Here is a 24,568-nt window from a genome sequence, read left to right on the forward strand (position 1 = left end):
AGACCATTGAATTTTTTTCTCTGTGTTGTCAGTAGGCAGCACCAGAAAGAAACATTTCAATTAAAAAAAAAAAAAAAAAAAAAAGGGAAAATTCTTTCAGGCAGTATAATATCAAACTATTGGAAATAGATGCTCTGTGAATGTATCAGTTCTTTTCAGTCTGAAACTCAAAACACTCTTTTCCTCATCTCTGAATCTGGACCTAATATCGCTGAAAACTTAAGCCTTGTTAACTTTGTTGTGACCTTGCCAAGTAGTACACGTTACAAAGAGTACCCACGTACTGCTTTTGAGACAATTCTGCTCAATGTTTGGGCAGGACAGAGGTCTGCAAGGACTGGGTTAAAATCCTGCTGTTGTGCCTCAATTATATCTGTTTTAAAGGAAATCTTGTGAATGTCATACAGGTACTGTTTTATCACTTTGTACATTCTATGCAGTGCGTGTGGCCAGATCTTAACACTGACTTGCATCATCTCAGGATCTGAGATGACACAGCATTAGGCATGCTTTCCAAACAGATCTATTATATTTGTCTTGATCTGGATATAAATTCAAGCACTATCACGGACATGGAGGTCACACTTTGCCATTGCAAAGTCCTTTCCAAAACACAATGTGGGATGCATGAAATAAAAGAATCACATGACACATGACAGAATAATGACATGAGCCAACAAATTGATGGACTTAAAAAAGCAAAACATAAATAATTTAAGTCTAAGTAAAGCTAAAATTTCAATCAGACCCCTCAGTCAGGTTTCATCTATTTTATCCTAGGTTTCCAAGAGAACACAAGCTCAAAGCATCTTTTGAGACAGTTTTTGATCTTAGTATCTTACCTACAAAAGAAAAAGCACATCTTGCCCCTGTCAGAAATATTTCTCCTGTGAGTAAATGAAGGTTAGAGCAAAGACAGTGCTTTTACATTGTAATTATTATCACTCTTTTAGAAATTGTTTCTCAGAATTGGGTATCTCCTTACAGAAAACACCACAGTGTCACTGCCTTATTCCTTTAGAACTCTCAATCAAAGAATATAGTTTCACTAATTGCTGTTCTGAAGATTTCCCTGAATATAAGAAAATCAAGTTGGATTTGATTAATTAATCAACACTTGCTCTCTAACTAGGACTAACTATTTTACAGATGATAAACAACAAGAAGTTCTGAAAATAAAATCTGTATGATCAAGTTTTACTAATCAATTAAACAAAATTATTTAGTAGCAAAACAATAGATAAGAACACTAATAAAAATAAACCTCATAGTAATAATGTAGATAAATATTATCCTTATTTTAAAGAGGATAAGCTGGCTTGCCTTGTGAACTACTTCGGTCAGTGCCTCTCTATTGTTTACAGCAGTTTATGTGAGCGTTGATATTGAAAAATCTACTTGAACTGTTGCAAATCAGAATTTCGTACATCTGTAGTAAGTAATACCTTAAAAGGATTTGCTAAAATCTAGAGAACAACTACTAGAGATGCAGAGATTGACCTCTCTGCATCTCTAACTTGTGCTATCCATGTGCTTCTCTCATGAACCTGTGGCCTACTTAGAGCAAAGACTTTGTCACTGAGAAGTCCTCAGCATATCTTTGTTCTCATATCTTTTGTGTTTCCTAAATAAATGTTATATGTACAATGCACCTACAGTCACAGTTAAACGCTAAGAGAGTCATTTATTGCTTATCTTTTTGAAATATTAATTATGGTCCCAGAACTAAGAACTTGCTTACAAAATTAACTTGGATTTCCAAGTTGTAGGCAAGTCATCTGGTATTTCTGTAGTTAATTGCCCTTTTTTTTTACATTAGACTGTTTACATTTGCATCTTCCTACCTTCCAAACATGAGACTTCCCTTCAATCATATGGCATGAGCTGATGAACAAGATGAACCAGATAGGGGACGGGCAGGGATGTCAGGTCAGATCTGGAGAGGTGTGTGGGTTTGGGAAGAGTAGGAGAGCTGTAGGGGAGCAGCCATCAACACCGTTGCTTCTAGTCTTACTACAGGAAATACCATTGAATGGCAAGGTCACAATATAACAGATTTCATGGTTCTGATTCTGAGATTTGATTCACAAAGACAGACTCTTATTTCTGTGTGTCTAGTCTATCCAGTTTTTGTAAGTTTCCACTCATGATTTACCATCTTCATGTCACGACTCTGAAATCATGCTGCGTGCTAAAGTGCAACAGTAAAACCTATTGAAGATGTTAGAGAGCCAGGGCCCTCTCCTCATACTCTTAAGCTCTTGTGGCCCCATATACTCCATGAAAAAGTCAAGGGAAACTGGACTGCCACATTCATATCCTTTGTACTGCTCTGTAAGAAGATTGCTCCCAACAGACCCTCACACCTTTCATACACCTCTTACCACATGTTGAGAGCTGGGACACTTAGAGCCCTCCAAAGCACAAGAGAAGACATAGTCTCTTCATTGGCATCATACTGTTGTTTAACCCAAACACCGTGAGAAAAAAAATTAAATCTCCCTCACAAAATAAAGAAAACCATCCTAAATATACAGACTGTTGGCAGAATGTCTGAAAGGAATGATAATTTCAACAGAAAGAAACCTACTTTTTGTCTTCAGGTTTAATCACAGATGGATCTGTAAGATTTTCCCCAACACCTACAACAAATAAACATTGTGTGTGTTACAATGGAGGGCGGTCACAATTTCATAATCCAGCACTTAACAAAAGATGTAATTAACCATTTCCTTGGTACATCATAAAGTGTCATAGTTAAAGTGGTCATGAGCTAGAATGAAAATGCTATGAGTATAAAAATCTCTAAGGTATTGGCAGTGCAGTTCTTATAACAGTTCTGACTTCAGCTGCTTTGACGTTAATATATATGTAGGTGGAAAGTGTATGCAAATTTGATAAGTACTATATTGAAGGTCAACTAACTAAAGTGTGACCAACCAAAATATTGTTATTTTACTTGGAGTAAAGGTACTATTTAGATAGGGATCTTACCAATATCAGTAGAGCTACTTTCAGACACATATTCTCTTCAAGGTAACAAACACAAGAAGCCACAACTACGTGATGTGCAATTACTTGGTTCTGTTATCCCTTTCTCCATTTGGGTGGCCAAGGAAGCATATTAAAGAAATAATTACATTATGATACCTGGATGCTGATACCTATGTTGCAATTTTCACTAAACTGATTAAAGTATATACATTTATGAAAATCATCTTTTCTTATATCTGACAAAATTGCTTTTACATGAATGAAAAATCTATGGTCATATGACCATATGATATGCAGTTCTATTTCAACATCATAAATGTATGTTCTGTAACAAAAATAAAGATTCTGGAAAAAACATAATGTGACTGGAATACCTCCAGATTGCAATATAGGCCATTTCAGTTGATGTAAATTAGGCAAAAATATATTTATATTTATATTTATATTTATATTTACATTTATATTTATATTTATATTTATATTTATATTTATATTTATATTTATATTTATATTTATATTTATATTTATATTTATATTTGCAGTTATCATTTTATAGTTATAGTTAGTTATAGTTATAGTTATAGTTATAGTTATAGTTATAGTTATAGTTATAGTTATAGTTATAGCTATAGTTATAGTTTTATAGTTATAGTTATCGTTATCGTTATATAGTTAGTTATATTCATGTGCAGATAGCCCTGGTATTAGAAAGTAAATTGTCATCTAGATCCATTCTAGCAGAACTTTAAGGAGAGCAACTCTTGCACTTTTCCTCAGTTCCAGATTAGAGAATTCAACATGAGGTCAAAACTAGAGCTGATCTCAGTTTGTTCAAGATGAAAACTGAGATTTAGAAAGATGTTTATATTCTCCATTTTTGAGCCAACACATTTGCTCTGGGACTGTGAAAGTTATATAGTAAACCTGAGAAAATTTAATGCAAATTCTCATAGTCTATGGCAAAGACATACTCACTCTTTCTGGTTTTTGGTTGGTTGGTTGGTTGGTTTTTCTTGGTTTTGGTTTTGGTTTTTTGGTTTTTTGGTTGGTTTTTGTTTTTGTTTTTGTTTTTGTTTTTGTTTTTGTTTTTGTTTTTGTTTTTGTTTTTGTTTTTGTTTTTGTTTTTTATGTACAGCTAAAGCAAATCAAGGCAAGGATGGAATTATAGGCCTTTTTTGTATAATAAGTATGTCTTTTTGCAACTTAGAGCTTCTGGATGCTGTAAAATATGAATATGTTAAGTCTCTGGCTACCCATAGATTTTTCCCTTGACAGAAATGAAAAGCAATAGTGTTTATACCATTTGATGGGTGATGTTCATCTGAACATTGTCAGCTGTTTTATCTCCTCAAAATATGCCATCTTCCCACTTACATATGTGCAGTAAAATAATCACATGCTCTTTGAAGGAGTCACTAGTCTTTGTGAATAGCATTCAAGCTTACAGCTTATTTAAACTGCATACATATTTATTAATATGAGCAATAAAAAATGCAGATAGTTCACAACATTTTTGACAGATTTACATACACATTGAGTGTGAATGTATACATCAGTACATTTGAATCTCTGTATATTTATATATCTTATGAAAGATAAAAGTACCTTAACTGTGAAGAGTGGCTTTTTTGGAGCTGGATGAAATGTTCCTGCAGTTTATCTAACTGCTCTTTTGGTCTTTCAGCCTGGAGGCTTTTGAAGCAATATTCTTTTCCCATTACACCTACATTACCATAGACTGTTTCTGTGAATTCTTATTTATTGGCATAGCACAACAGATATCCAAAGATTTTTTGAGCTTTGCTTTTTCTCTTCTAAGTGAGAATTTGGCCCGTTCCTCAATACTGAATTCTCTTTTGAGATGATTCCTTTTCCCCTGGTTTCAAGTAGCAATCCTATGCTAGCAGTCACCTTGCAAATCCAGGACAAGGAGCTCCCCACGGGTGTAGACGTAGGTCCAGTGAGAGAAGGCCAGCATAAGCTCCTCCAGCAAGCTCATGGGAGTAATCTCATCTCCGTTGTTGTTATTGTATTTCCGAAATTCACCAGTCATGTACTTCTCGATGGTCAACCACTGCTTTGCTGAATGGCAGTAGATGAGGAAAACTTCCAGGAATCTGTAGACATAAATGCTGGTAATAAACATCCTCACAGTCAACAACCAGCAAGATGCAGAGCAAGGATACCAAAAAGGAGGACATGTGTTCTTTGGCTGAAGCACTTTCAGCAACAGAAGGTACAAATGGTAGAGAGAACAAAGGCTTTCTTGGTCTGACAACCCTCAAAAAAAAGCACCTGATCAGAAAGTGCAGTTTATGAACAACAAAACCCATCATCTCATTTACCCTAGTCCACTGTAAATGAGCTACAGCAAATATTTTTATTATATTCATAATTGTAATTAATATTAAGTCAATTATATAAAAGGAAATCCTTGTTTAAGTCTAAGGAACAGAATGTTTATTTTGCTGCTACATGTAGCTATAAAAATGAACTTCAAACCTGCTTACCTTTCCTCTTAAAAATTCATTAGCTATCCTTAGACATTATCATTACCTCTGAACTATCATTGCAACCCACAAAAGGAGGCTGAAATGAGAAACCTCGTTCACCTAGAACTTAAAGACATTGAATTTACCTTGGAGTATAGGGAATAGTAGGAGGCTTCACTTGGTTGAAGGTGTAGATTAACTTCTGGGCAACCCTTTGTTGTTGAATTTCCTGAGAAAAATATGATGTTATGAACACCATTTCATCTTCATGAAGAAATTCATGTAATGAATTTGTCAAAAATACTAAACAAATGCACACACATACCACGATTTTCTGTTTTTTACAAATGGGAGATACATATTCCTCAAAACCTTTTTTCTTTCCAAAAGATAACGTCAAAACACATGTCAACCTTGTTGAAGACATTAACAAATAAGCAGTCTAACAACAGGCTAGGCCAGTGTTCCTTCAGGTCTGAACTCACCCTCAGACAGAGATGTAATACTGTGCCGTGGTGGAAGATCTTTTGCCAAGTTTGAACTACCTCTGGCAGGAAAGACTTCACAATGAACACTTGTCCCAACTTTAATACATCACTCTCAGACCAAGTGCAAATGACCTTCATGGCCCTCCGCAGACCCCCATCCATCTCCTCCCGTGACAGGACTTGGATCATTGCAGTTGTTCCACACTGGGACCAGGAAGAAATGCTTTTATCAAGATTCATGGGTGAACTTTCCTCTAGCTGATACACCGTCACTTCCTCTCCAGCTTAAACAAAAAGAAGTTTTGTTAGCAAAGGTCATTTGCAGAAGCAAGAGAGAAGAGCATTTTCATTTGGTGTCTTTAAATAACACACCTCTTTACACACCCTTCCAAGCCACACTTTTTTTTAAAAAAAAAAGAGGCTCTTTGTCATCACTGTTCATCTGTCCAAAAACTCCCCCAGCCTACTTACACTATTCAGCACATTCATCCTTCTACTAAGATAATAGGTGGTCCAAAGAGCTTGTATTAAGCCTCTAAACTAAGATAAATTCAAGACTTTCTGGATTCTTCCACACAAACAAAGATCACTGATATTCTAGTCTATAGCAGTCATTTAAAATAACGTTGTTATTTTATGAGTTGTTTCAAAAGTGGTGACTTGGCCATGATGTGATGACCCAGGGAAATTAGATTGAAAAGGGCATTTCCAGGAGAACAAGCTAAAGCAAATTATCAGGAAGCTTACAGTTTTGGTATTTTAAACTAATGTTTTGAATTTTTTTCTAGAAATTCCAATGTTATTTGCAGTGATAAAATGTTTAAGATGTTCTGCTCCCGCTAGTAACATTTTTTCTGCAAGCAGAACCTAGTGAGCTTTAACTCAGTTGCGCTCTGTTTCCCCCTGGAAGGTTGTAGTGACATTCTTCTCTTGCAGCAGAATCAACAACACTCCTCTGTTGTCACCATCTGTAAACTAACAGCAAAGTGGATTGATTTTTTTTTTTTTTTTTTTTTTTTTTTTTTTTTTTTTTTTTACATCTGGCTTTCCTTCCTACAACTCACATTATTTGCAACATTAATTAATACGAAACAGTTTTTCACTGGCAAGTGTGATTACTAAGGTAACTAAATTGCCAAAAGGGGAAAGACTGTCATAAGCAATCACAAGCTGGATTAGACTAGTAGATTTCCTCCCCACTCTTGAGCTTGCCTTTCACCAATTAGCACAAGTGCAGATGCTGTTGAATCCAGCAATTTAAGCACATTTTAGCCTAAAATAAAGCCACTGGAAAAGTCAGTACCTTACATAAAAGACAGACACTTGAATAAAGATAGTATAACTAGATACATTTTATAATCTTACATTAAATCTTCATTTCATTATCTTTTGACAGTTTAATACCTAGAAAGGTATCTCCTAGGAGCTTCAAAGATTAGAATGCTCAGTATGGCCACTATATTAATTATCAACAGCAATCAGGTCACAAGAAATCTTGTGATGCTGCAAGTGTCAGCAATTAGCTGCTGTGAGACAAAATATTCTACCCATTGAGAAGGCAGCACCTAGACATCAAGAGTCTAGAAGCAGAGCTTCCGCTGCTGCCAATATTGCACACTGTTTTCAGAACTCTTCCCAAACATTTATGGATTTTGCTCTACCACTCTTCAGATAGAGCAAAGATTTTTTTTCCTTAACACTAAAAACACTAAAATTTTTCTGTGCCAGATAAAGGAATAGTGCTCTTTAAATCACTATCTGATTTTCTTCTTCATGGTATATCCTATACATAGATTTATATGTGTGTCTGTGTTTGTGTCTGTGTGTGTGAAAGAGAAACAGAAAGAACAGTTAAGAGGAAACTTCTGGCTGTCTTCAGCTATTCTAAGGATGGATACATAAAAGATGGAGTTAGACTCATCTCTGAGGTTGAGAGCAAACACATGAATACTAACAGATACAAGCTACAGCAAGGCAAACCCCAATAAATACAGGGAAGAACACTAGATTCATGATTAAGTCAATCAAACACTGGAAGAGGTTACCCAGTGAAAATGAGGAGTGTCCATTTATAGATATAATCAAAATGCAATTCAACAGTGTCTCAGCAATCTGGTCTGAATTGACCATGGCAGAAGTTGGACAAGGGACCTCCAAAAGCTCCTAAACTATTGCACAACTACAATTCTATTTTGTTTTATGTCTTTCAGAAAACAAGAATTTTTGAAATAAATCCACCAAAATTTCTCAAACATAATTTTTAGAAAATAGTGCACCAACTGTTTATAAGGCATAACATATAAGCAAGAGGTTGGTACTCACCAAAGAGCTGGACTGGTGTAAATGGTATGGTCTGAGCAAGTCTCATTAAGTTGTTTCTTTCAACAGCTGCAAAGAACATATATTTCACATATATTTCACTGCTAGATTGAATAAACAAGCTGGCTAAGTTTCAAAAACGCTTGGCTGCACTTCACTGAAGTGTACAAAGCCAAGGAGGAGGAAGCAGTGTGATACTGCATCACATCTGATCACCATTTGTTTTACCCAAACAGCAACTCCCTTTTGCACACTGTTGTATTTCAGGAATTATATTCCTCAATTCAGTGTTCCCACTGGAACATGTCAAACCATGCACCATTTGCCACTCCTCCTCCTCCCCCTGTCCTTTCCTCTGTCGGGGCTGGAGAGGAGAACTGCAGGCACAAAAGCCAAAGATCGTGGGTTAAGATGAGAACAGTTTGCTGGAAACAGATCAAACAGATCTGTTTGATCAAACAGATCAAACATCAAACAGATGAGGAAACCAACAGTAGCAACCAGCTGATGACAAGGGGCACAAGAAATGAATCATTCACAGGGAGAGCCCCTGACAAGGTGTGACAAGACCACACCACCTCCACCCAGAGGGGACCCCTCCTCCCCAGAAGAGATTCCCTTCCCCCCAAGCCTTGGCAATGACCTGATGCAGTGGAGAAAAACCTCGGGGTCCTAGCCAGGCCCCTGGTTGGCTCCTGCAAATAATTATACCCTGTCCTAGCCAGAAACAGGAAAGATAAGAAAGATACCAGAAACTCAGTCAGCATTAAAGATTTACATCTGGAATAATAACCCAGGTTCCAAATTTAATCATTGCTCTCACACAGGCTTCAACAGGCTTCAATGACTTCTACAGGATTAACTTCAGTGTAATTTATAGTGACAGCTGACAGTCCAGTTATCCTTTGGACATTTCAGAAGTTAATATACCCTAGGAAATGGAGATAAATTCTTCACTTTTCCTCTTTTAAGAAAACAAACATCCTTCAAAAACCCAAACACAACCATTGCCTCAGGCCTCAGCTGTACAATTTGTCCATTTAGGGGCGGGTTGGATGTAAACATCTGCAAGACTCTGGAGATGTGCATTCTGAAAGAGAGAGTTTTCAGTGGAGATGAGAGAGACTAACTAACTGGTCATAGAGAAACAGATTTTTAAAACCAACCAACCATCCAACCAAAACCAAAGCCCAAAACAACCCGAAGGAAATGCAAGGAGCGAGCTGCTTCAGTAAGGTACTTCTTGATACCCAGAAGCCATGAAATGAGGTCTGCACTCCATTTTTCAACACAGGCAAACTACGTTTGGTTGATTCAATGCTCTGCAAAAGCAAACTGGAGAAGGAAGCCTCCTATACACTTAGGGAACAAATAATGGAACAATTTTAGTCAGTGGGGAATTAAAGAGTTGTGGCAGACTGGCACTGTAGAAAATACTCAGTTCTATTGTCATATGCATGATGATGGTTAGCTAAAAGTCAGAAAGCACAAAAGTGCCCAAATTTTTTTCAAGATAATTCAAAACAGATTAGCTAATCTATATCACCTACACTTTTTCCCTAGCTGGCACAAATAGCAGGATTTCACAGAACTCAAGGTACTTGCCAAAAAGAAGTGAGATGAACCCTTCTTCTGTACCATTCCTTCATGCCCAAGTCACAAACCTTCCAACTACAGATGATGACATAGACATAGACATAGACATAGATGATATAGATATAGATATAGATATAGATATAGATATAGATATAGATATAGATATAGATATAGATATAGATATAGATATAGATATAGATATAGATATAGATATAGATATAGATATAGATATAGATATAGATATAGATAGATGTAGATGTAGATTAGAGATAGAGATAGAGATAGAGATAGAGATAGAGATAGAGATAGAGATAGAGATAGAGATAGAGATAGAGATAGATAGAGATAGAGATAGAGATAGAGATAGAGATAGAGATGATAGAGATAGAGATAGAGATAGAGATAGAGATAGAGATAGAGATAGAGATAGAGATAGAGATAGAGATAGAGATAGAGATAGAGATAGAGATAGAGATAGAGATAGAGATAGAGATAGAGATAGAGATAGAGATAGAGATAGAGATAGAGATAGAGATAGAGATAGATAGAGATAGAGATAGAGATAGAGATAGAGATAGAGATAGAGATAGAGATAGAGATAGAGATAGAGATAGAGATAGAGATAGAGATAGAGATAGAGATAGAGATAGAGATAGAGATAGAGATAGAGATAGAGATAGAGATAGAGATAGAGATAGAGATAGAGATAGAGATAGAGATAGAGATAGAGATAGAGAGAGATAGAGATAGAGACAGATAGAGATAGAGATAGAGATAGAGATAGAGATAGAGATAGAGATAGAGATAGAGATAGAGATAGAGATAGAGATAGAGATAGAGATAGAGATAGAGAGAGAGATAGAGAGAGAGATAGAGATAGAGAGAGAGAGAGAGAGAGAGATAGAGAGAGATAGATATAGAGATATAGATAGAGATAGAGATAGAGATAGAGATAGAGATGTGTATGTACATAAGCACTGGAATCATATATAGAGATGGTTATATCTCCATATCTCTAAGATCTCTGTAGAGTTTATTGAGTCCATGGATGTGGGTTCTGTCTGTCCTAGAGGTCTCCCAGGGCAGGAGAACTGCTGAGCTGTCAGGTGGTTGCAAGCTGCATCCAGAGCTCATGGCTGGTGTATCTGGGGCAGTCCAGACTCACTGTCCATGGCAGTTATGGCACACAGTGCCACTGTCATTCAGCAATCAAAAATACACACACACAGTTTCACATTACAGACTGCTCTCACTCAAAAGTCAAATCCCCTTCCAGGTTCACATGGTGTTTCACAGTCCCTCTACATTATCCATCAAGCATACCCAGGTCATTGAACAAAAACATAGCCATGGGTGGGGTTGCCTTTTGACAGGACTTATCCAAATAACTTTCTGAACATATTACTCATATGCACCACAGGGGCTTACATACCCTTCTACAGTATGTGGGAGTTTTGACTGAGCTCAATTAGTGGAGTCTCTTGTGTTAACTAACCACGTGGTTTTTGCTAATTGTAGATCCCAATATTTGAAGGTCCCAACACTGTTTTTTTTAGCAATCCCTTTTATTATTCAACATTCATAAAGGCTGGTGCATGACAGGGAACATGATACCCACTTCAAAACTGTGCCCTCTGACCCAGGATGCTATGAAGCTATTTTTGAAATGGGTCCTCTTTTCTGACTGACCTCTTTCTGGGGTGTCACATTGCCACAGCACTTGCTTTTTGAGGCCCAAGATAGTATTCTGGGTCAGTGGGTGAGGAACAGGGTACAATCCCAGCCATCCAGTGGGTTTTTTTCATGGTACATACCTAGAGCTTGCCTTGGCACATTTGCAATATAATCGATCTGCCAGGTCTCCCTATATTCATATTTTAACCATCATCCCCAATACCACAGAGGCTTTACCCTCTTTTGATTTCAGCACATTTCACAGTTATAAAAACTGTCCATGGTTAAGGGTGTCCATGGTTAGGTCCACTCCTCTGTCACGAGCCCTTCTGTATTGTTGCATCTCTGATGGCCTGAAGTGTCATGGGCACAATGAGCCAACAATAATTCACCCTTATGCTGCCAGTCCAGGTCCACCTGAGACACTTTAATCTTGGCAGCCCAATCTACCTCTTCATTGTTGTGATGTTCTTCAGCAGCCCAGCTCCTCTGTGTGTGTGCATTGACAGGATGTGCTTTTACAGCCAGCTTCTCTACATGGGCAGTGATGTCTTTCCACAGTTCAGCAGCCTGGATGAGTTTACCTCTGCACTGCCTATTTATCTTTTTCCACCGCTCAAGCCACCCCTGTAGAGTATTTGGTACCATTCATGAGTCAATACAGAAGTAGAGCACTGGCCATTTCTCTCATAGAGAGATTCTCTTTCATCTCACAGTGATATCTAAAGTTAGCTGGATGGCTTTCAGCTCTGCAACCTGACTTGATGCACCTTGTCCCTCCATAGCTTCTGTGATTTTCCATGTAGGACTCCATGCAGCAGCTTCCCATTCTTGATGTGTCCCTCCAATACAGCAGGAGGCATCAGTGAAGAGAGTGTACCACTTTTCATTTTCTCGTAGCTGATTCTATGGTGGGATCTCCTCAGCACAAACCACCTTTCCCTCCTCTTCTTCCAGTGGTATTCCAAAATTTTCACCTTTGAGCCAGTTTGTGATGACTTCCAAGATCCCTGGGTGATTGGGACTTCCTATTGAAGTTTGTTGTGTGATCAGAACAGTCTACTCACTCCATGTGTCATCAGTGGCATGATATGTGGCAGGACTTCTCCTTTAAACACCCAGCCCAGCACTGGCAGTCAGGGTGCCAGGAGAAGCTGTGCTTTGGGGCCAATCACCTCTGAAGCAGCTCAAACCCCTTCATAAGCTGCCAGGATCTTTTTCAGTTTGGATGCGGCAGGTCTCAGATCCTTTGTATTCCTGCCTCCAGAACCCCAGGGATGATCCTCAAACTTCCATGGGTAGTTTTTTTAGAGACTCCAGGGAGGATCATTCTCCCCATCTGTAGAGCAGTTTTCACATCTTGTCCAGTCATAACTGTTCCAGGGGCTATTGCTACAAATTAATCTCCTGTTTGATTTGTTCAGAAGCTTGTTGTTGTTCAGAATCCCACTTAAAATCATTCCTCTTCTGAGTTACAAGATAGAGAGAACTCACAATCTGACTCTAATCTGGACTATGCATTCTCCAAAAACTCAGAGTGTGTAGGACAGCCTGTATGTCCTTGTTGCTGAATGGCAGGGACATAGCTGCTATTTTGCTATGTTCATTGGAACACGTCCTTTGGAATCTGACAATGTCCATCCTGCCATTTTCCTTCTGAAAACTGAATTTCCTGGGATGGTCTCTAAACTTACTTGGCTTTATGGCAGGACTGGCCTTTAGGAGGTTTTGGATTATCTTCTACCCTTTCTTGAAAGCTTTTTCTGCTGTGTTGTCTCACAAGCTGATGTCATTAATGTATTGAAAGTGTTCTGGAGCCTCTCCCTTTTCCAGGGCAGTCTGGATCCATTCCACACAAATACTGTGGCTGTATTTCCACCCATGGGCAGCCAGTTCCAGGTATACTGGCTGTCCCTACAAGTGAAAGCAAATTGTGGCCTGCACTCCACTGTTAAAGGAATAGAGAAAAGCACATTTGCAATATTGATGGTGCACCACCTTGCTGCCCTAGACTTCAGCTCATACTGAAGTTCCAGAATGTCCGGCACAGCAGCACTCAGAGGTGGTGTGACTTCCTTCAGGCCACTGACAGTCTGTTGTCAGTCTCCACTCTCCACTGGACTTACACACTGGCAACACAGGGCCATTAAAGAGTGAGCAAGTCTTGCTGACCCAGCTCTCCAGTTCAGGAATCACCTCAAGGATGGGAGTCACAGAGTCCTGGTTGGTGTGATATTGCCAACACTGCATTGTTGTGGTAGCTATCAGGACCTGTTACTCCTCAATCCTCAGCCTCCCCACAGCAGAGCAGTCCTCTGAGAGTTCAGGCAAGGTATTCAGCTGCCTAATTCCCCCCTGTCTCTACAGGTCTCCCAAAAGCCCAGCGGTGCCCTTTTGGGTCTTTGAAACATCCTCTCCTGAGGTAATCTATGGAATGCACAAGGTCTCTGTGCCAGTCACACTGGAGTGTTTTTGCCATTCATTCCCAGTCAGAGTCACTTCAGCTTCCAGTACAGTCAGCTGTCCAGCTCCCTGTCACCTCAGAGAGATGGATTCTGCCCCTACATTATCTTGATGACATTAGGGTACACTGTGCACCTGTGTCAGCTAAAGACTTAGGTTCTTGTGGGTTTGATGTGCCAAGCCATTGGATCCACACAGTCCAATAGATCTGATTCTCCACATGGCTGGAGGCAGGGCCTCTGGTTCTGGTCATGGTCATTGCTATTTCCTGTAAATATGAACTGGAGATCCTTTCAAGAGGATTGGAAATAATATCAGTCCTTCGATTCTGTCTGAGGACTTGCCCACTGGAAACTGGAGCAACTTTTGGTGGCTGCTCTTCCTCTCAACTCATGTACCTCTGCTGCTAGGGGAATGGTAGGTTTTCCATCTTACTTCCTCATGTCCTCTCAAACACAAAAAAAACAACAACAACAAAACCCCCACTTTACTTCATGGCATGTACCCTCTCTTGAGCAGGGGAGTAGTTGATCCCAGTAGAAGAGACTTTGGTCCATACTGCTAAGGCATGGAAAATTTCCTCTTTAGCTTGCTTGATGGGATACTAAGAAAGTTCACAGATGATACAAAACTGGAAGGAGCTGTTGACTCCCTCAAAGGCAGGAAGGCCCTGCAGAGAGACCTTTCCATAGCCAAAGTGCAGGCCAGTAGGGAGGAAAAAAATATGATCTACATATCATCTTCAACAGCTGGAGCTGGCAGTCACCATTCTCTCACACTTGACAGGAGCCACCTCTGAGAGTTTCTGTTCTATTCTGTCCCTTTGTCAAGGCCCACATCCTGGGACAGGGATCCTAGTTTCTTGGTTGCACTACCATATAGTTCCCTATCATGGGCTGTGATATCCCAACATCAGAACTCTCAGGTCAGCTGAGACTCTCCTGACTGGTGGCTGAAAATTTTCACAAACCTTGTAGCTCACCTAGGGGGTGATTTTCTCTGGTCCTGCTTCCCATTTGGAGGGCCCTGCATCCTCTTCAGTATGCAAACTGTCTGGGGCTTGAATTTCCTCTTCTGTATAGGAAGCATCCTGGTACCAGCATGGGTTGTTCCTGTGGTTCAGCTTTAGTTTGAGTGACCCCAGTGCCTGTCGTTCTGCTTTGCTTTTCTTCCCCCTGAGGGTGCTGTCTAGTATTGTGAGCAGTGTCTGATAAATAGTAACCAGGGCCCTGCACATTGCAGAACTTTGTGTTTCTCTGGAGCTGCCACACCATTTTTCTTTCAAATATTCTGCCACTTCAACGGGGTCCTGTAATTGTTCAGGACTGAACTTCCAAGCCATCGGAGCAGAATAATCCTTCAAAATCTGTCCTGTTTTCTCCCACATTACAGGCCAATCATGACTATCCACCCTGAGGGTAGATCTCTGAAAGACCCCCATAAGAATCTCTTTTTCTAATCAGAGTGTAAGACTGCATTGAAGAGACCCGGCAGACTTAGCAACAAAAGCACACTTTCCTTAATATCCAAGTGGAATTCAAAATCCTCCAAACCTGTTGTAGCAGGCCTCAAGGAGGAAAAAGGAAAACCTGAGGAAAATAATCTTTCCCTGTTCTGCTCACGGGATTTATACAATTATTACAGAAACACGGAATCACAGAATATGCTGAAGGACCCATCAGGAAGCAGACCCATAAGGATCATTAAGTCCAACTCCTGGCCCTGTGCCTGAGAGTCACACTGTGTGCCTAAGATGCTCACAAATGTTTTGTGAGATCTGTCAGGCTTGGTGCTATGATCATGTCCCTGGGGAGCCTGTTCCAGTGCCCAAACACCCCGCAGGTGAAAAACCTTTTCCTGAGGTCCAGCCCAAACCTGACTAACCTCTGACTCAGCTTCACGCCATTTCCTCAAATCCTGTCACTGGTCACAAGCGTGAAGAGATCAGTGTCTGCCTCTCTGCCTCACTTTGTGAGGATGTCAAAGACTGCAGTGAAGTTTCCCCTCAGTCTCTGCTTTTCCAGGCTGAAGAGACCAAGTGACCTCAGCTGCCCTTGATGTTATCTCCTCCTCTACTCCAGACCTCATGGCCCTCTTTTGGATGCTCTGTAACTGTTTAATGTCTGTTTAATGTTGTGGTGCCCAAACTGCACACAATACTCAAGGTGAGACCACACCAGTGCAGAGCAGATCAGGACAATCATGTTCCTTGACCAGCTGGAAGTGCTGTGCCTGATTCAGCCCAGGACATGGTTAATGGTTTCTCAAAGGCAGTGCTTGAGTTAAGGGTAGAAGACCAACACTGAATATACATCACAAATGACCCACATTGCCCTTGAGGTTATAATTTTTTAAGCTGATATCACACAGTTCAGCAACAAAGCAATCCTGATCCCTCTCCCTACTCTGAAAAGGAACACCTCAATGGGCACATAATGCCAAATGAAATACACAGGATTTGGTTACAACATTGTGACATACCTAATACAACAAATACTTGTTTACCACCCACTCTTACCAGAGCTGTTGCTATCTCTGCTCTTCATGTTTCATATGAAACATCAGATAAGGTTATTGCAGTTCAGAAATGATGTTCCCCAGTTCAGTGTTCCCATTGAAACATTCCAGACCATGCACTGTTCGTTCACTTCCCCCCTCACCCTCCCTCTCCTCCCAGCTGCACAACAAAGAGGACTGGAAACACAAGAGTTAAAGATCATAGGTTTAGATAAGATCAGTCTGCTGGAAACAGCAGTGGAATAGGAAAATGAAAGTAACAGCAGAGGGTGCAGGAGAGGCAAAAAATTCACACGTGAATACTCAAAACAGGCAACAAGCGAACCTCTGCTATCCCAACAGAACCCCTCCTCCACCACCAGAAAATTATGTGAATTGGTAAAGAATAACCTCCTAGGTCCTAGCCGTGTTCCCTCCTGGCCAGAACCAGGATACCAATCCATCATATCTCACCCTTCCAAAGAAACAGACCCTCTGGGAAATCCCCCTGCCCAGAAGGACTTCTGCCATCTCCCATCCTCCTCCTTTCACAAAAGGCTGCTTCTGCATCCTGCTCCAGACAACTCCAGTGCAACAACACTCACACTCACACTGATGTGCTGATGAGATGCCTTGACCCCAACTGCCTTCTTTGTCTGTCTCGTCAGGGTTAGACCCACCTGGAGGTTTAGCAAGGTATGACAGGAAAATCCAACCTTCCCCTGCACAGAGTACTGTTTTGTCATTCAGGCTTCTTGCCAAAAAGCATCAGTAACATTATTATATCTCCCCAGCTTGCAGCTCATTTCTCAGTCAAACACCTTCAGAACTTCAGAGAGTCAACCAAATATTTATGGATTTGTCTTCACATGACTGAGTTATCAGGCAGAGGGAGAGAAGTGTAAAGTAAGGCACTCCTAGAACGAGGAGGTAATTTGGATGCTACAGTTCTGACTGTCTAATTTCCCTATTCAATGGATGAAGGAAAAACCACCCTCTGAAGCAGAGAGCCAACCAAAGCAGAGAGTCAGAGTCCTGATTTAGGGCAACTGGGGATACAAACATCATAAAGTCACCCCAGGACATTCTGCTATGGTTACAGCAGAGCTATGTTTCTCTGCACACTAACAAAAAAGCCATGGTAACAAACTCTGGATCTTATGGATCTTACAGAGTTTGGACATCATCTATCCTTCTTTTAATATTACTTCTTTGAGCAAAATGTAATTGGAGGTTATTGAGTCAGAAGAGTAGGGCAAAGGGCACCCACAACACATCCACTCCATGAGCTGGCCCTCATTTGAGAAGATCTGCACTTCATACTCCAATTCAAGGTTGTTTACATATACCAGATTCAACAGGAGTTTGTTACTATGTCTGAACAGCATTGGAGCATGGACTGAAAAACAAGAGCTTCTTTTGATGCTGCACTAAGAGCACACTGATCATGAAATCAGTGCATAGCCTATCTGTGCTAAAAAGTCCAACGTCATCTCAAATAGCTTACCTGACAAACAACAAATCAATAACTGCAACAACTCCACCATGCCAGACCAACTACGTCTGTACAGTTGATTGCAAGCCAGGAAGTGTTATTCCCACTGAAAACTGTGTAGATTTTGAATTTAAAGTGGCTGCTAATAGTTTTGGGTTATTCCAGCCCTGCCGGTAACGGAGGCCAGTTCCTGTGGGCAATGGTGACATCTACTGGAAATTTCTGCTGTGTTCTCCTCCTGGAAAAACTGACATCCAGGCCTTGTGGGAAAATCTGTGCACTCTCATCTCAGGGAAAGGCAGGACTGCAGGCAACTAGCATTCAAGAATTTATTCACTGCCAGATTTTCAGGAGTTCATAGATATACAAACACAGATTAAGTAGTACAGGACCAATCCACTGAAGAAATGAATTCAGGAAAGTACAAAGGGGGGTTTGGGAGGTGTGAGGAGACTGACAGCTATAAACAAAGGAATGCCTCCTCTGCCCCCTCAGGAATCTGACCTGCATTCATGATTTCCACTGATATTTTGAAAGTGATTATCTACATTCTCCTCTGGATTAGCCATAAATACCCAGAATGAAGCAAATATCAACAACAAAAAAAAAGTCAGTAATTCTTTCATTGAAATGTTACACATGAATTAACACAGAATCTTCTTAGCAGTGGGCAAATGTGCAAGTCCCCAAAATGAAAATCACAGTGTATGACAAAGGGAGAACTAATATTTTTAATTTCTTAAATTTCTTTTTAATTTCTTAAATTTCTCAGCTGTCATTCTTTTGCCTCCTGCTTACCTGAGTAGTGAAGATGCAAATCCTGAGATGTTTTCAAGCAGGAGAAGATATCTGAAATAATGTTTAAAGAATTTTTGTATTAATTATTATAGCTATTATATATATTATATAGACACAAATGCATGATTTTTAAATTCTTTTCCATTCCAGAGTTTGCCACACAACAGATTAATCAGAATTGCTGGCTCAGCATTCTAAAGAGGAGAATTACTTATGAGCTTTAACTACATTATCATGTACTGTATATTGCAAATTTCAGTCATCATTGCAATATAGACAGATGACTTCTTTATCCAAGGAAATGGTGGGGGAAATAAGATATTAACCTCAAGGACATGTTAAGCCAGCTGGAAACCTGGGATATCAAAAGCACTTTGCTATCCACCATGCTTCATGGTCTACCAGTGACATGAGTTTTCCAACTCCATCCTCAGCCATTAAGCAGTCCATTAACTGTGCTATTGTACCAAAGTTATAACAGTACTGTCCACTAACCCACAACATCCAAAGTACTGTTACAATATAAGTAGACAAACATTTTTGCTAGTTACATATTTAATAGACTCAGACAGATCAAATTTGCTCTAAAAATCTTTGCTTTTTAAAAAAGACTTTTTAATATAACCAAGAATAATGAACACATTTTCATTAACTAGAAGAAATAATTTTGTTCTCCTGGAAAACCATCCTTCTATGTGCCAGATTTCAGTATATATATACTGTAATACTATTAATTTTCAAAAAATGTGATAATCAAAACAATCCAGTTCACCAAATTTTTTGCACTTTTCACTTTTGTTCTTGGTGTATTCTATTTTCTTTTACTCCCTTACCTAGTGAGAGAGATCTTACATGAAAACATCTATGGATGTAGGGGGAAGGGTCAGCATTTTTCACTCCCCTTGGTGATTCAAAGTCCCTTGTGAGTTTTTCTTTCTGGATCCATCTACTTTTGCAGCATTTTGCAAGTTACAAAAAAAAAAAAAAAAAAAACAAAAAACAAAAAACAAAAAACAAAAAACAAACAAAAAAAAAAAAACAAACAAAAAAAAAAAAAACAAACAAAAAAAAAAAAAAACAAACCACACCACCACCACATGAAAAGGGGCTTCTGAGAACGTAAAACCTGGATTTTAATCAAAATAATGGTGTGCTCTAGAGAGCAACCTTACAACTCACTCTTCTTGCAGGAGAATGTTTCAGCACTGCAGTGTTTTGTGCACCAATGGACCCACAAAGAGCAGCACTTGAAGTGGAGATAAGACTAGGAACAACTCATTCCTACACCACAGCTAATCTCAAAAAGAGATAGGTGCCCAGCTGCTCAGTTAAGTGTCATGCCAGGAAAAATGGGAGATGGACTAAAACACAACAAATACCAGTGAAGTTTACTAACACTCTGCTCTTGAGGAACAAAGTGGTTCCTCCCTAAAACCTTGAATTTATTCATTGGACATGTCATAATAAATTCAGTCCTTCTCAGATTTCAGAATTCCAGGTAAACAACACAAACAGAGATACTACACATAATTGCAATTTTAAAAATCAAGCATAGATTAAACATCTTATATCATAATCTATCTTCAGATATACACCCTGGTTTAACCCAAGAGATCACTTGGACTGTCAGGGATCAAAGCAGTAGAATCTTAAAGAGTTTCTTCCTGCTGAAAGGACATTACTGGGCAGAGTAGAGTAAAAATAAATTCTTTTATTTTAAGATTATGCAGTTATTATGAGAAAAACCTGTTTCTCATAAAAAAAAACCAACTTGCACTTTAAAGTACAAATTAGTTACTAAAAGATGAAATAATATCCTCAATGACAGTACATTAACTTATTTTTGGATTTTGTACTTTAGATTTGCAGCATGAGAATTGCAGATGGGAATTAAAATGAGTGACAAGCAATGAAAAACTTACTGTCAGTTTCCTCTGGAGTTCTCAATCTGTTTAAAAGCAAATATTTGATATTTTAATCCAACATTTCTGTCATTATGCTAACACTGGTACACATGGATCACATGTTTGACTCAGCATGTGTGACCCTCAGTGCAATTTTGTTCAACACAACCATCAGCAAACAATTGTCAAGTACTGAAGAACTGACACATTTTTCTACATATTTCTCTCTCTGCTTTATGTTGAACCACTCTTGAGTCTGCACTGCTGTTCATATCTTTTACACTGCAATAACAGTATCAGTTACGAAGCTTTCAGTCAAATACTCAACTGTTCATTTTTCAGTCAAGGTTGAGATGTACTAACAGTTACTTCTCATCACCATTACTTGTACAAAAACATAATTTTTAATTATCTAGATTAATAGGTCTGGTCACAAAAAGACTACTACATTAAAGCAATCTTTGTTACAGAACACAGAAGATCTGATTCACCTCACAGACCAGAGATACCCCACTGAAGACAACAGACTAAGTGACAGATTCAGGCCACTCAACAGCCCCTGCATCCTGCTGGTAAGTGTGCAGCTTACCCACTGCCTATAAATGATGGGGTTTGAAAAAAGAAAAAACACCCCAAAAACCCCACAACAACAGCAGAACACCCAATGCCCACAGTATGCATAAAACCCTCAAAAAACTGAGTAACTTTTTTCCTCCTCTCCCCATGGTGAAATCACATGGGATATGACAGCTTTCTAGTCTCTTCTACTTATTACTTGTGCAGTGCAGAAAAAAAGAGAAAAAAAAGCTCTGGAAGAAGTTGATGAAAATAGGAAAGAGAAGGAAAAGGAACATAAAGACAGCACTTCAATTATCAAAAACTCTACTAATGTTATGATAATGATTAATCAGTCTGGGAAAGAAATTTAAAACCTCACAAGAAAATGGAAACTGCTTGTGAAACCAGTACACTTTTACTGAATGTAATCAAAGCTTAATAACATCTGAAAATGCATGAAGAAAACTGAGCTAAATATTTAGTAGATGTACAAAAATGGTGAATCAGTCAATGAGAAAAGTTTTTAGGAGGTGCTAGCTTTGTAATTATTAAAAAATAAGACATACAATTGCACAGCAAAAAAAATATACAACTTTTCCTGCTGACTAGACTAGAAAAATGGCTAATTAAGATGTTATGGTCTAGAACCACAGAATTACCACAGAATCACCATAGAATCATAGAATTATTAAGGGCAGAAAAGACCTTGTAAATCATCAAGTCCAATTCTCATCTTAGTGACTGAATTAGAAAATTAAATTATTCTTAGAATTAGAAAGGGTATCTATTCCACCCAAAAGTACACAATTTGTTTAACTGGATCTCCTTTATCTCCATTAGTAAGATTTCCTTGAAAGAAACTTAAACAAACTGAATGGCTTTAACTCTCTATTTCTCAGGAATTTGTCATTCAAGTATATTGCAGAACTGAAATGGAAAGCTGCAGACACTGTAGACATCTCTTTTAAGATGAGTATCTTAACTTACTAATAATACATACAAGGAATTCCTGCTCAGATTACTTTTCTTGGTGTTTCCAAATACGTTATTACCGAAATCCTAAAAAAAGAGAGATACTTTACTGGTAAAATATGCACATCATTATCATGTCCACATTGCACAGCTCAAGAAGGTGTAGTCTTGAGAACAATTGTTGATATGGTTATTGTTAACATGAATAATGACCCTGACAGGCAGGTGAATCATTGCACTACCATACCTACACTAAAATGGAACTAATTTGCTCACATAGCTGTTTTCCATGTTGTTTCCAGACATTTGAATTAAATATTCAGGTCACCACCTGTATCTCGATGTAGTCACAAAGCCTGTTAAAGGTTTTCCAGTAAGCATAGCATTAGAGAACTTTCTTTATGTTGGAAAATTTTTGTTGAAAATAAATTCAGTCAAAAGCCCTGGAACAAAAGAATGTAATACACTGAGCAACCTTCCAGGGATATTTAAATCACATATTTTCCAGGCCTTATCTTTAAAGGAAAACTCAAATAATCTTTTTAACTTCAAGCCATTTTTGGAAAAAAAGGGTCAGCCAGGTCCTTCTAATGTGGTAGTAAGAGATGGAAGTTTTCTTTGGAATATTAGTCACACCAATCCTCAAAACCACAAAGTCACACACAGACACACATACACACACAAAAAAAGTCACAGACAACTAAGTTTAAAGACAAATCAACTGAAATTCAACTTATGATTTAACCTGAACTTTAAACCACTTTTAATTGTTTTTTAAATTTGTCTCGTATTTTGAACTTGTAGCTTGCTTTGAAGATGAAAAATTCTTTAACAAAATCCTCCTACACACCCCCTTGCTTTGCTCCCTGCTACATTTCAAGATGGATCTCTCAAAAGATACATATCATTAAAATATATCAATCTCCAAGTGGAACAGTTGGATGCACCAACTTTGTTACATCTCAGTGATAAATATAAACTTTCATAGTCCAAAGAGAGGCACAACAATTCAGTGGATACTGAAGATTATACCTTGGAAGAATAAATAGTTTCAAGTTGGTGTTTCAGAAATTACTGGTTTCAGCATAACACCAATACTGCTATTAATCAGCAGAATGTTTTTTTCACAATTTAAAAAATATCACATTTGAGTTTTATTCAAATATATCTTAACAAAAGCTTTGAAGCAACTGATTACTTGGTTACCTCACACAGTTTTCCCAGCTTTACCTTTATTTTGCCTGGCTGATCCTGTGATTCACATTTCAAAGGTTTATTGATTTAGATTCCAAGTTTTGGTTTTACAGAATACAAAAATGAGTAAATTTATTTCTATTTCTCTCTCTCATCACTTTTTAAAACAAAACCTCACCATTTTTTAAATTAAAACATTAAAGCTCTTGTCCCTGGTATTTGAGATTCAAGTTCTAGAGCACTCAGAATAGCATAACCAAAATTACTTGATTCATTTTTATAAATATATATATATAATTATAACATTTTCAATGCTATAATTAGAAAGATTTCCATTTTAATAACCAAAAGTCCCATAAGTAAAATCAACAGGGGAGGGTGCTTTGGTGCTATTGAAAGGAAAGAAGAAAGGATTGTCTTTTCCTTTTCTTAATTAATTCTTTGTTAATTTCCTTTCATATCTCTGAGATACCCCTATAAAATTTAATGGATGGTACATTTTCGTCTCTTAGCTATTCCATTTCTTCTATTAACTACCTTGTGTTAAAACAGATAGTAGTTTCCACAATCCAGATTCCTGCTCAATTCTTCAGGAAATATAAACTGGTCTAGCACCATCAGATTCAAGGAGTCTATGTTAGAAGAGCACCTTTAAGTTACAGAATTGCTGATTAATTCTGGTAAATAATAAAATGCAATATTTATAAGACAATGGTTAAAAAATCCATGCTTTGCAATTATTATCAATATTTATCTATCAATTTGCAAGAAATAACTATGTGATGAAGTGAATGCTAAGTAGCTAACTTTCCAAAATTTTCTTCTAATTCATTCTGCCCCCAAGTTCAAGATCAAGTTGTGTGCTTACTCATAGCCTGATGAAACATAAACACATGTCATTTGTGACTAGAGTTCATATTCAGAACCCCCCTAAGAGTCAATAATTTAATGTAGTATTTCAATAATCTTAATGAGGTTAATCTTAGCAGCCGTTAAATGATTCATTTATTTCCACACATACACTGTACCAGCAGACAACAAAGTTTCACATCACTCAAAGAGGTATGTCACAACAAAGAAACTCTATTGGTAAATCTAGGCATGACTGTAGAGCTACTCTGGGCT

General features: G+C 38.4%; 1 protein-coding gene across 1 annotated transcript in view; it reads right to left on the reverse strand.

Moving 5' to 3' along the window:
* The window catches only part of TRPM6 (transient receptor potential cation channel subfamily M member 6), an 80,453-nt gene that overhangs the window by 6,086 nt on the left and 49,799 nt on the right, over positions 1-24,568 (reverse strand). The window contains exons 30-37 of the mRNA XM_063423402.1: positions 22,278-22,336; positions 20,738-20,763; positions 18,816-18,866; positions 8,297-8,362; positions 5,972-6,258; positions 5,633-5,715; positions 4,906-5,111; positions 2,591-2,642 (exon numbers count right to left, since the gene is read on the reverse strand). Of these exons, the coding sequence (XP_063279472.1) occupies positions 2,591-2,642; positions 4,906-5,111; positions 5,633-5,715; positions 5,972-6,258; positions 8,297-8,362; positions 18,816-18,866; positions 20,738-20,763; positions 22,278-22,336 (830 nt within the window). The remainder of the gene's footprint in view (positions 1-2,590; positions 2,643-4,905; positions 5,112-5,632; positions 5,716-5,971; positions 6,259-8,296; positions 8,363-18,815; positions 18,867-20,737; positions 20,764-22,277; positions 22,337-24,568) is intronic.

This window comes from Prinia subflava, chromosome Z, assembly GCF_021018805.1.
Source record: "Prinia subflava isolate CZ2003 ecotype Zambia chromosome Z, Cam_Psub_1.2, whole genome shotgun sequence".
NCBI classification, from domain to species: domain Eukaryota; kingdom Metazoa; phylum Chordata; class Aves; order Passeriformes; family Cisticolidae; genus Prinia; species Prinia subflava.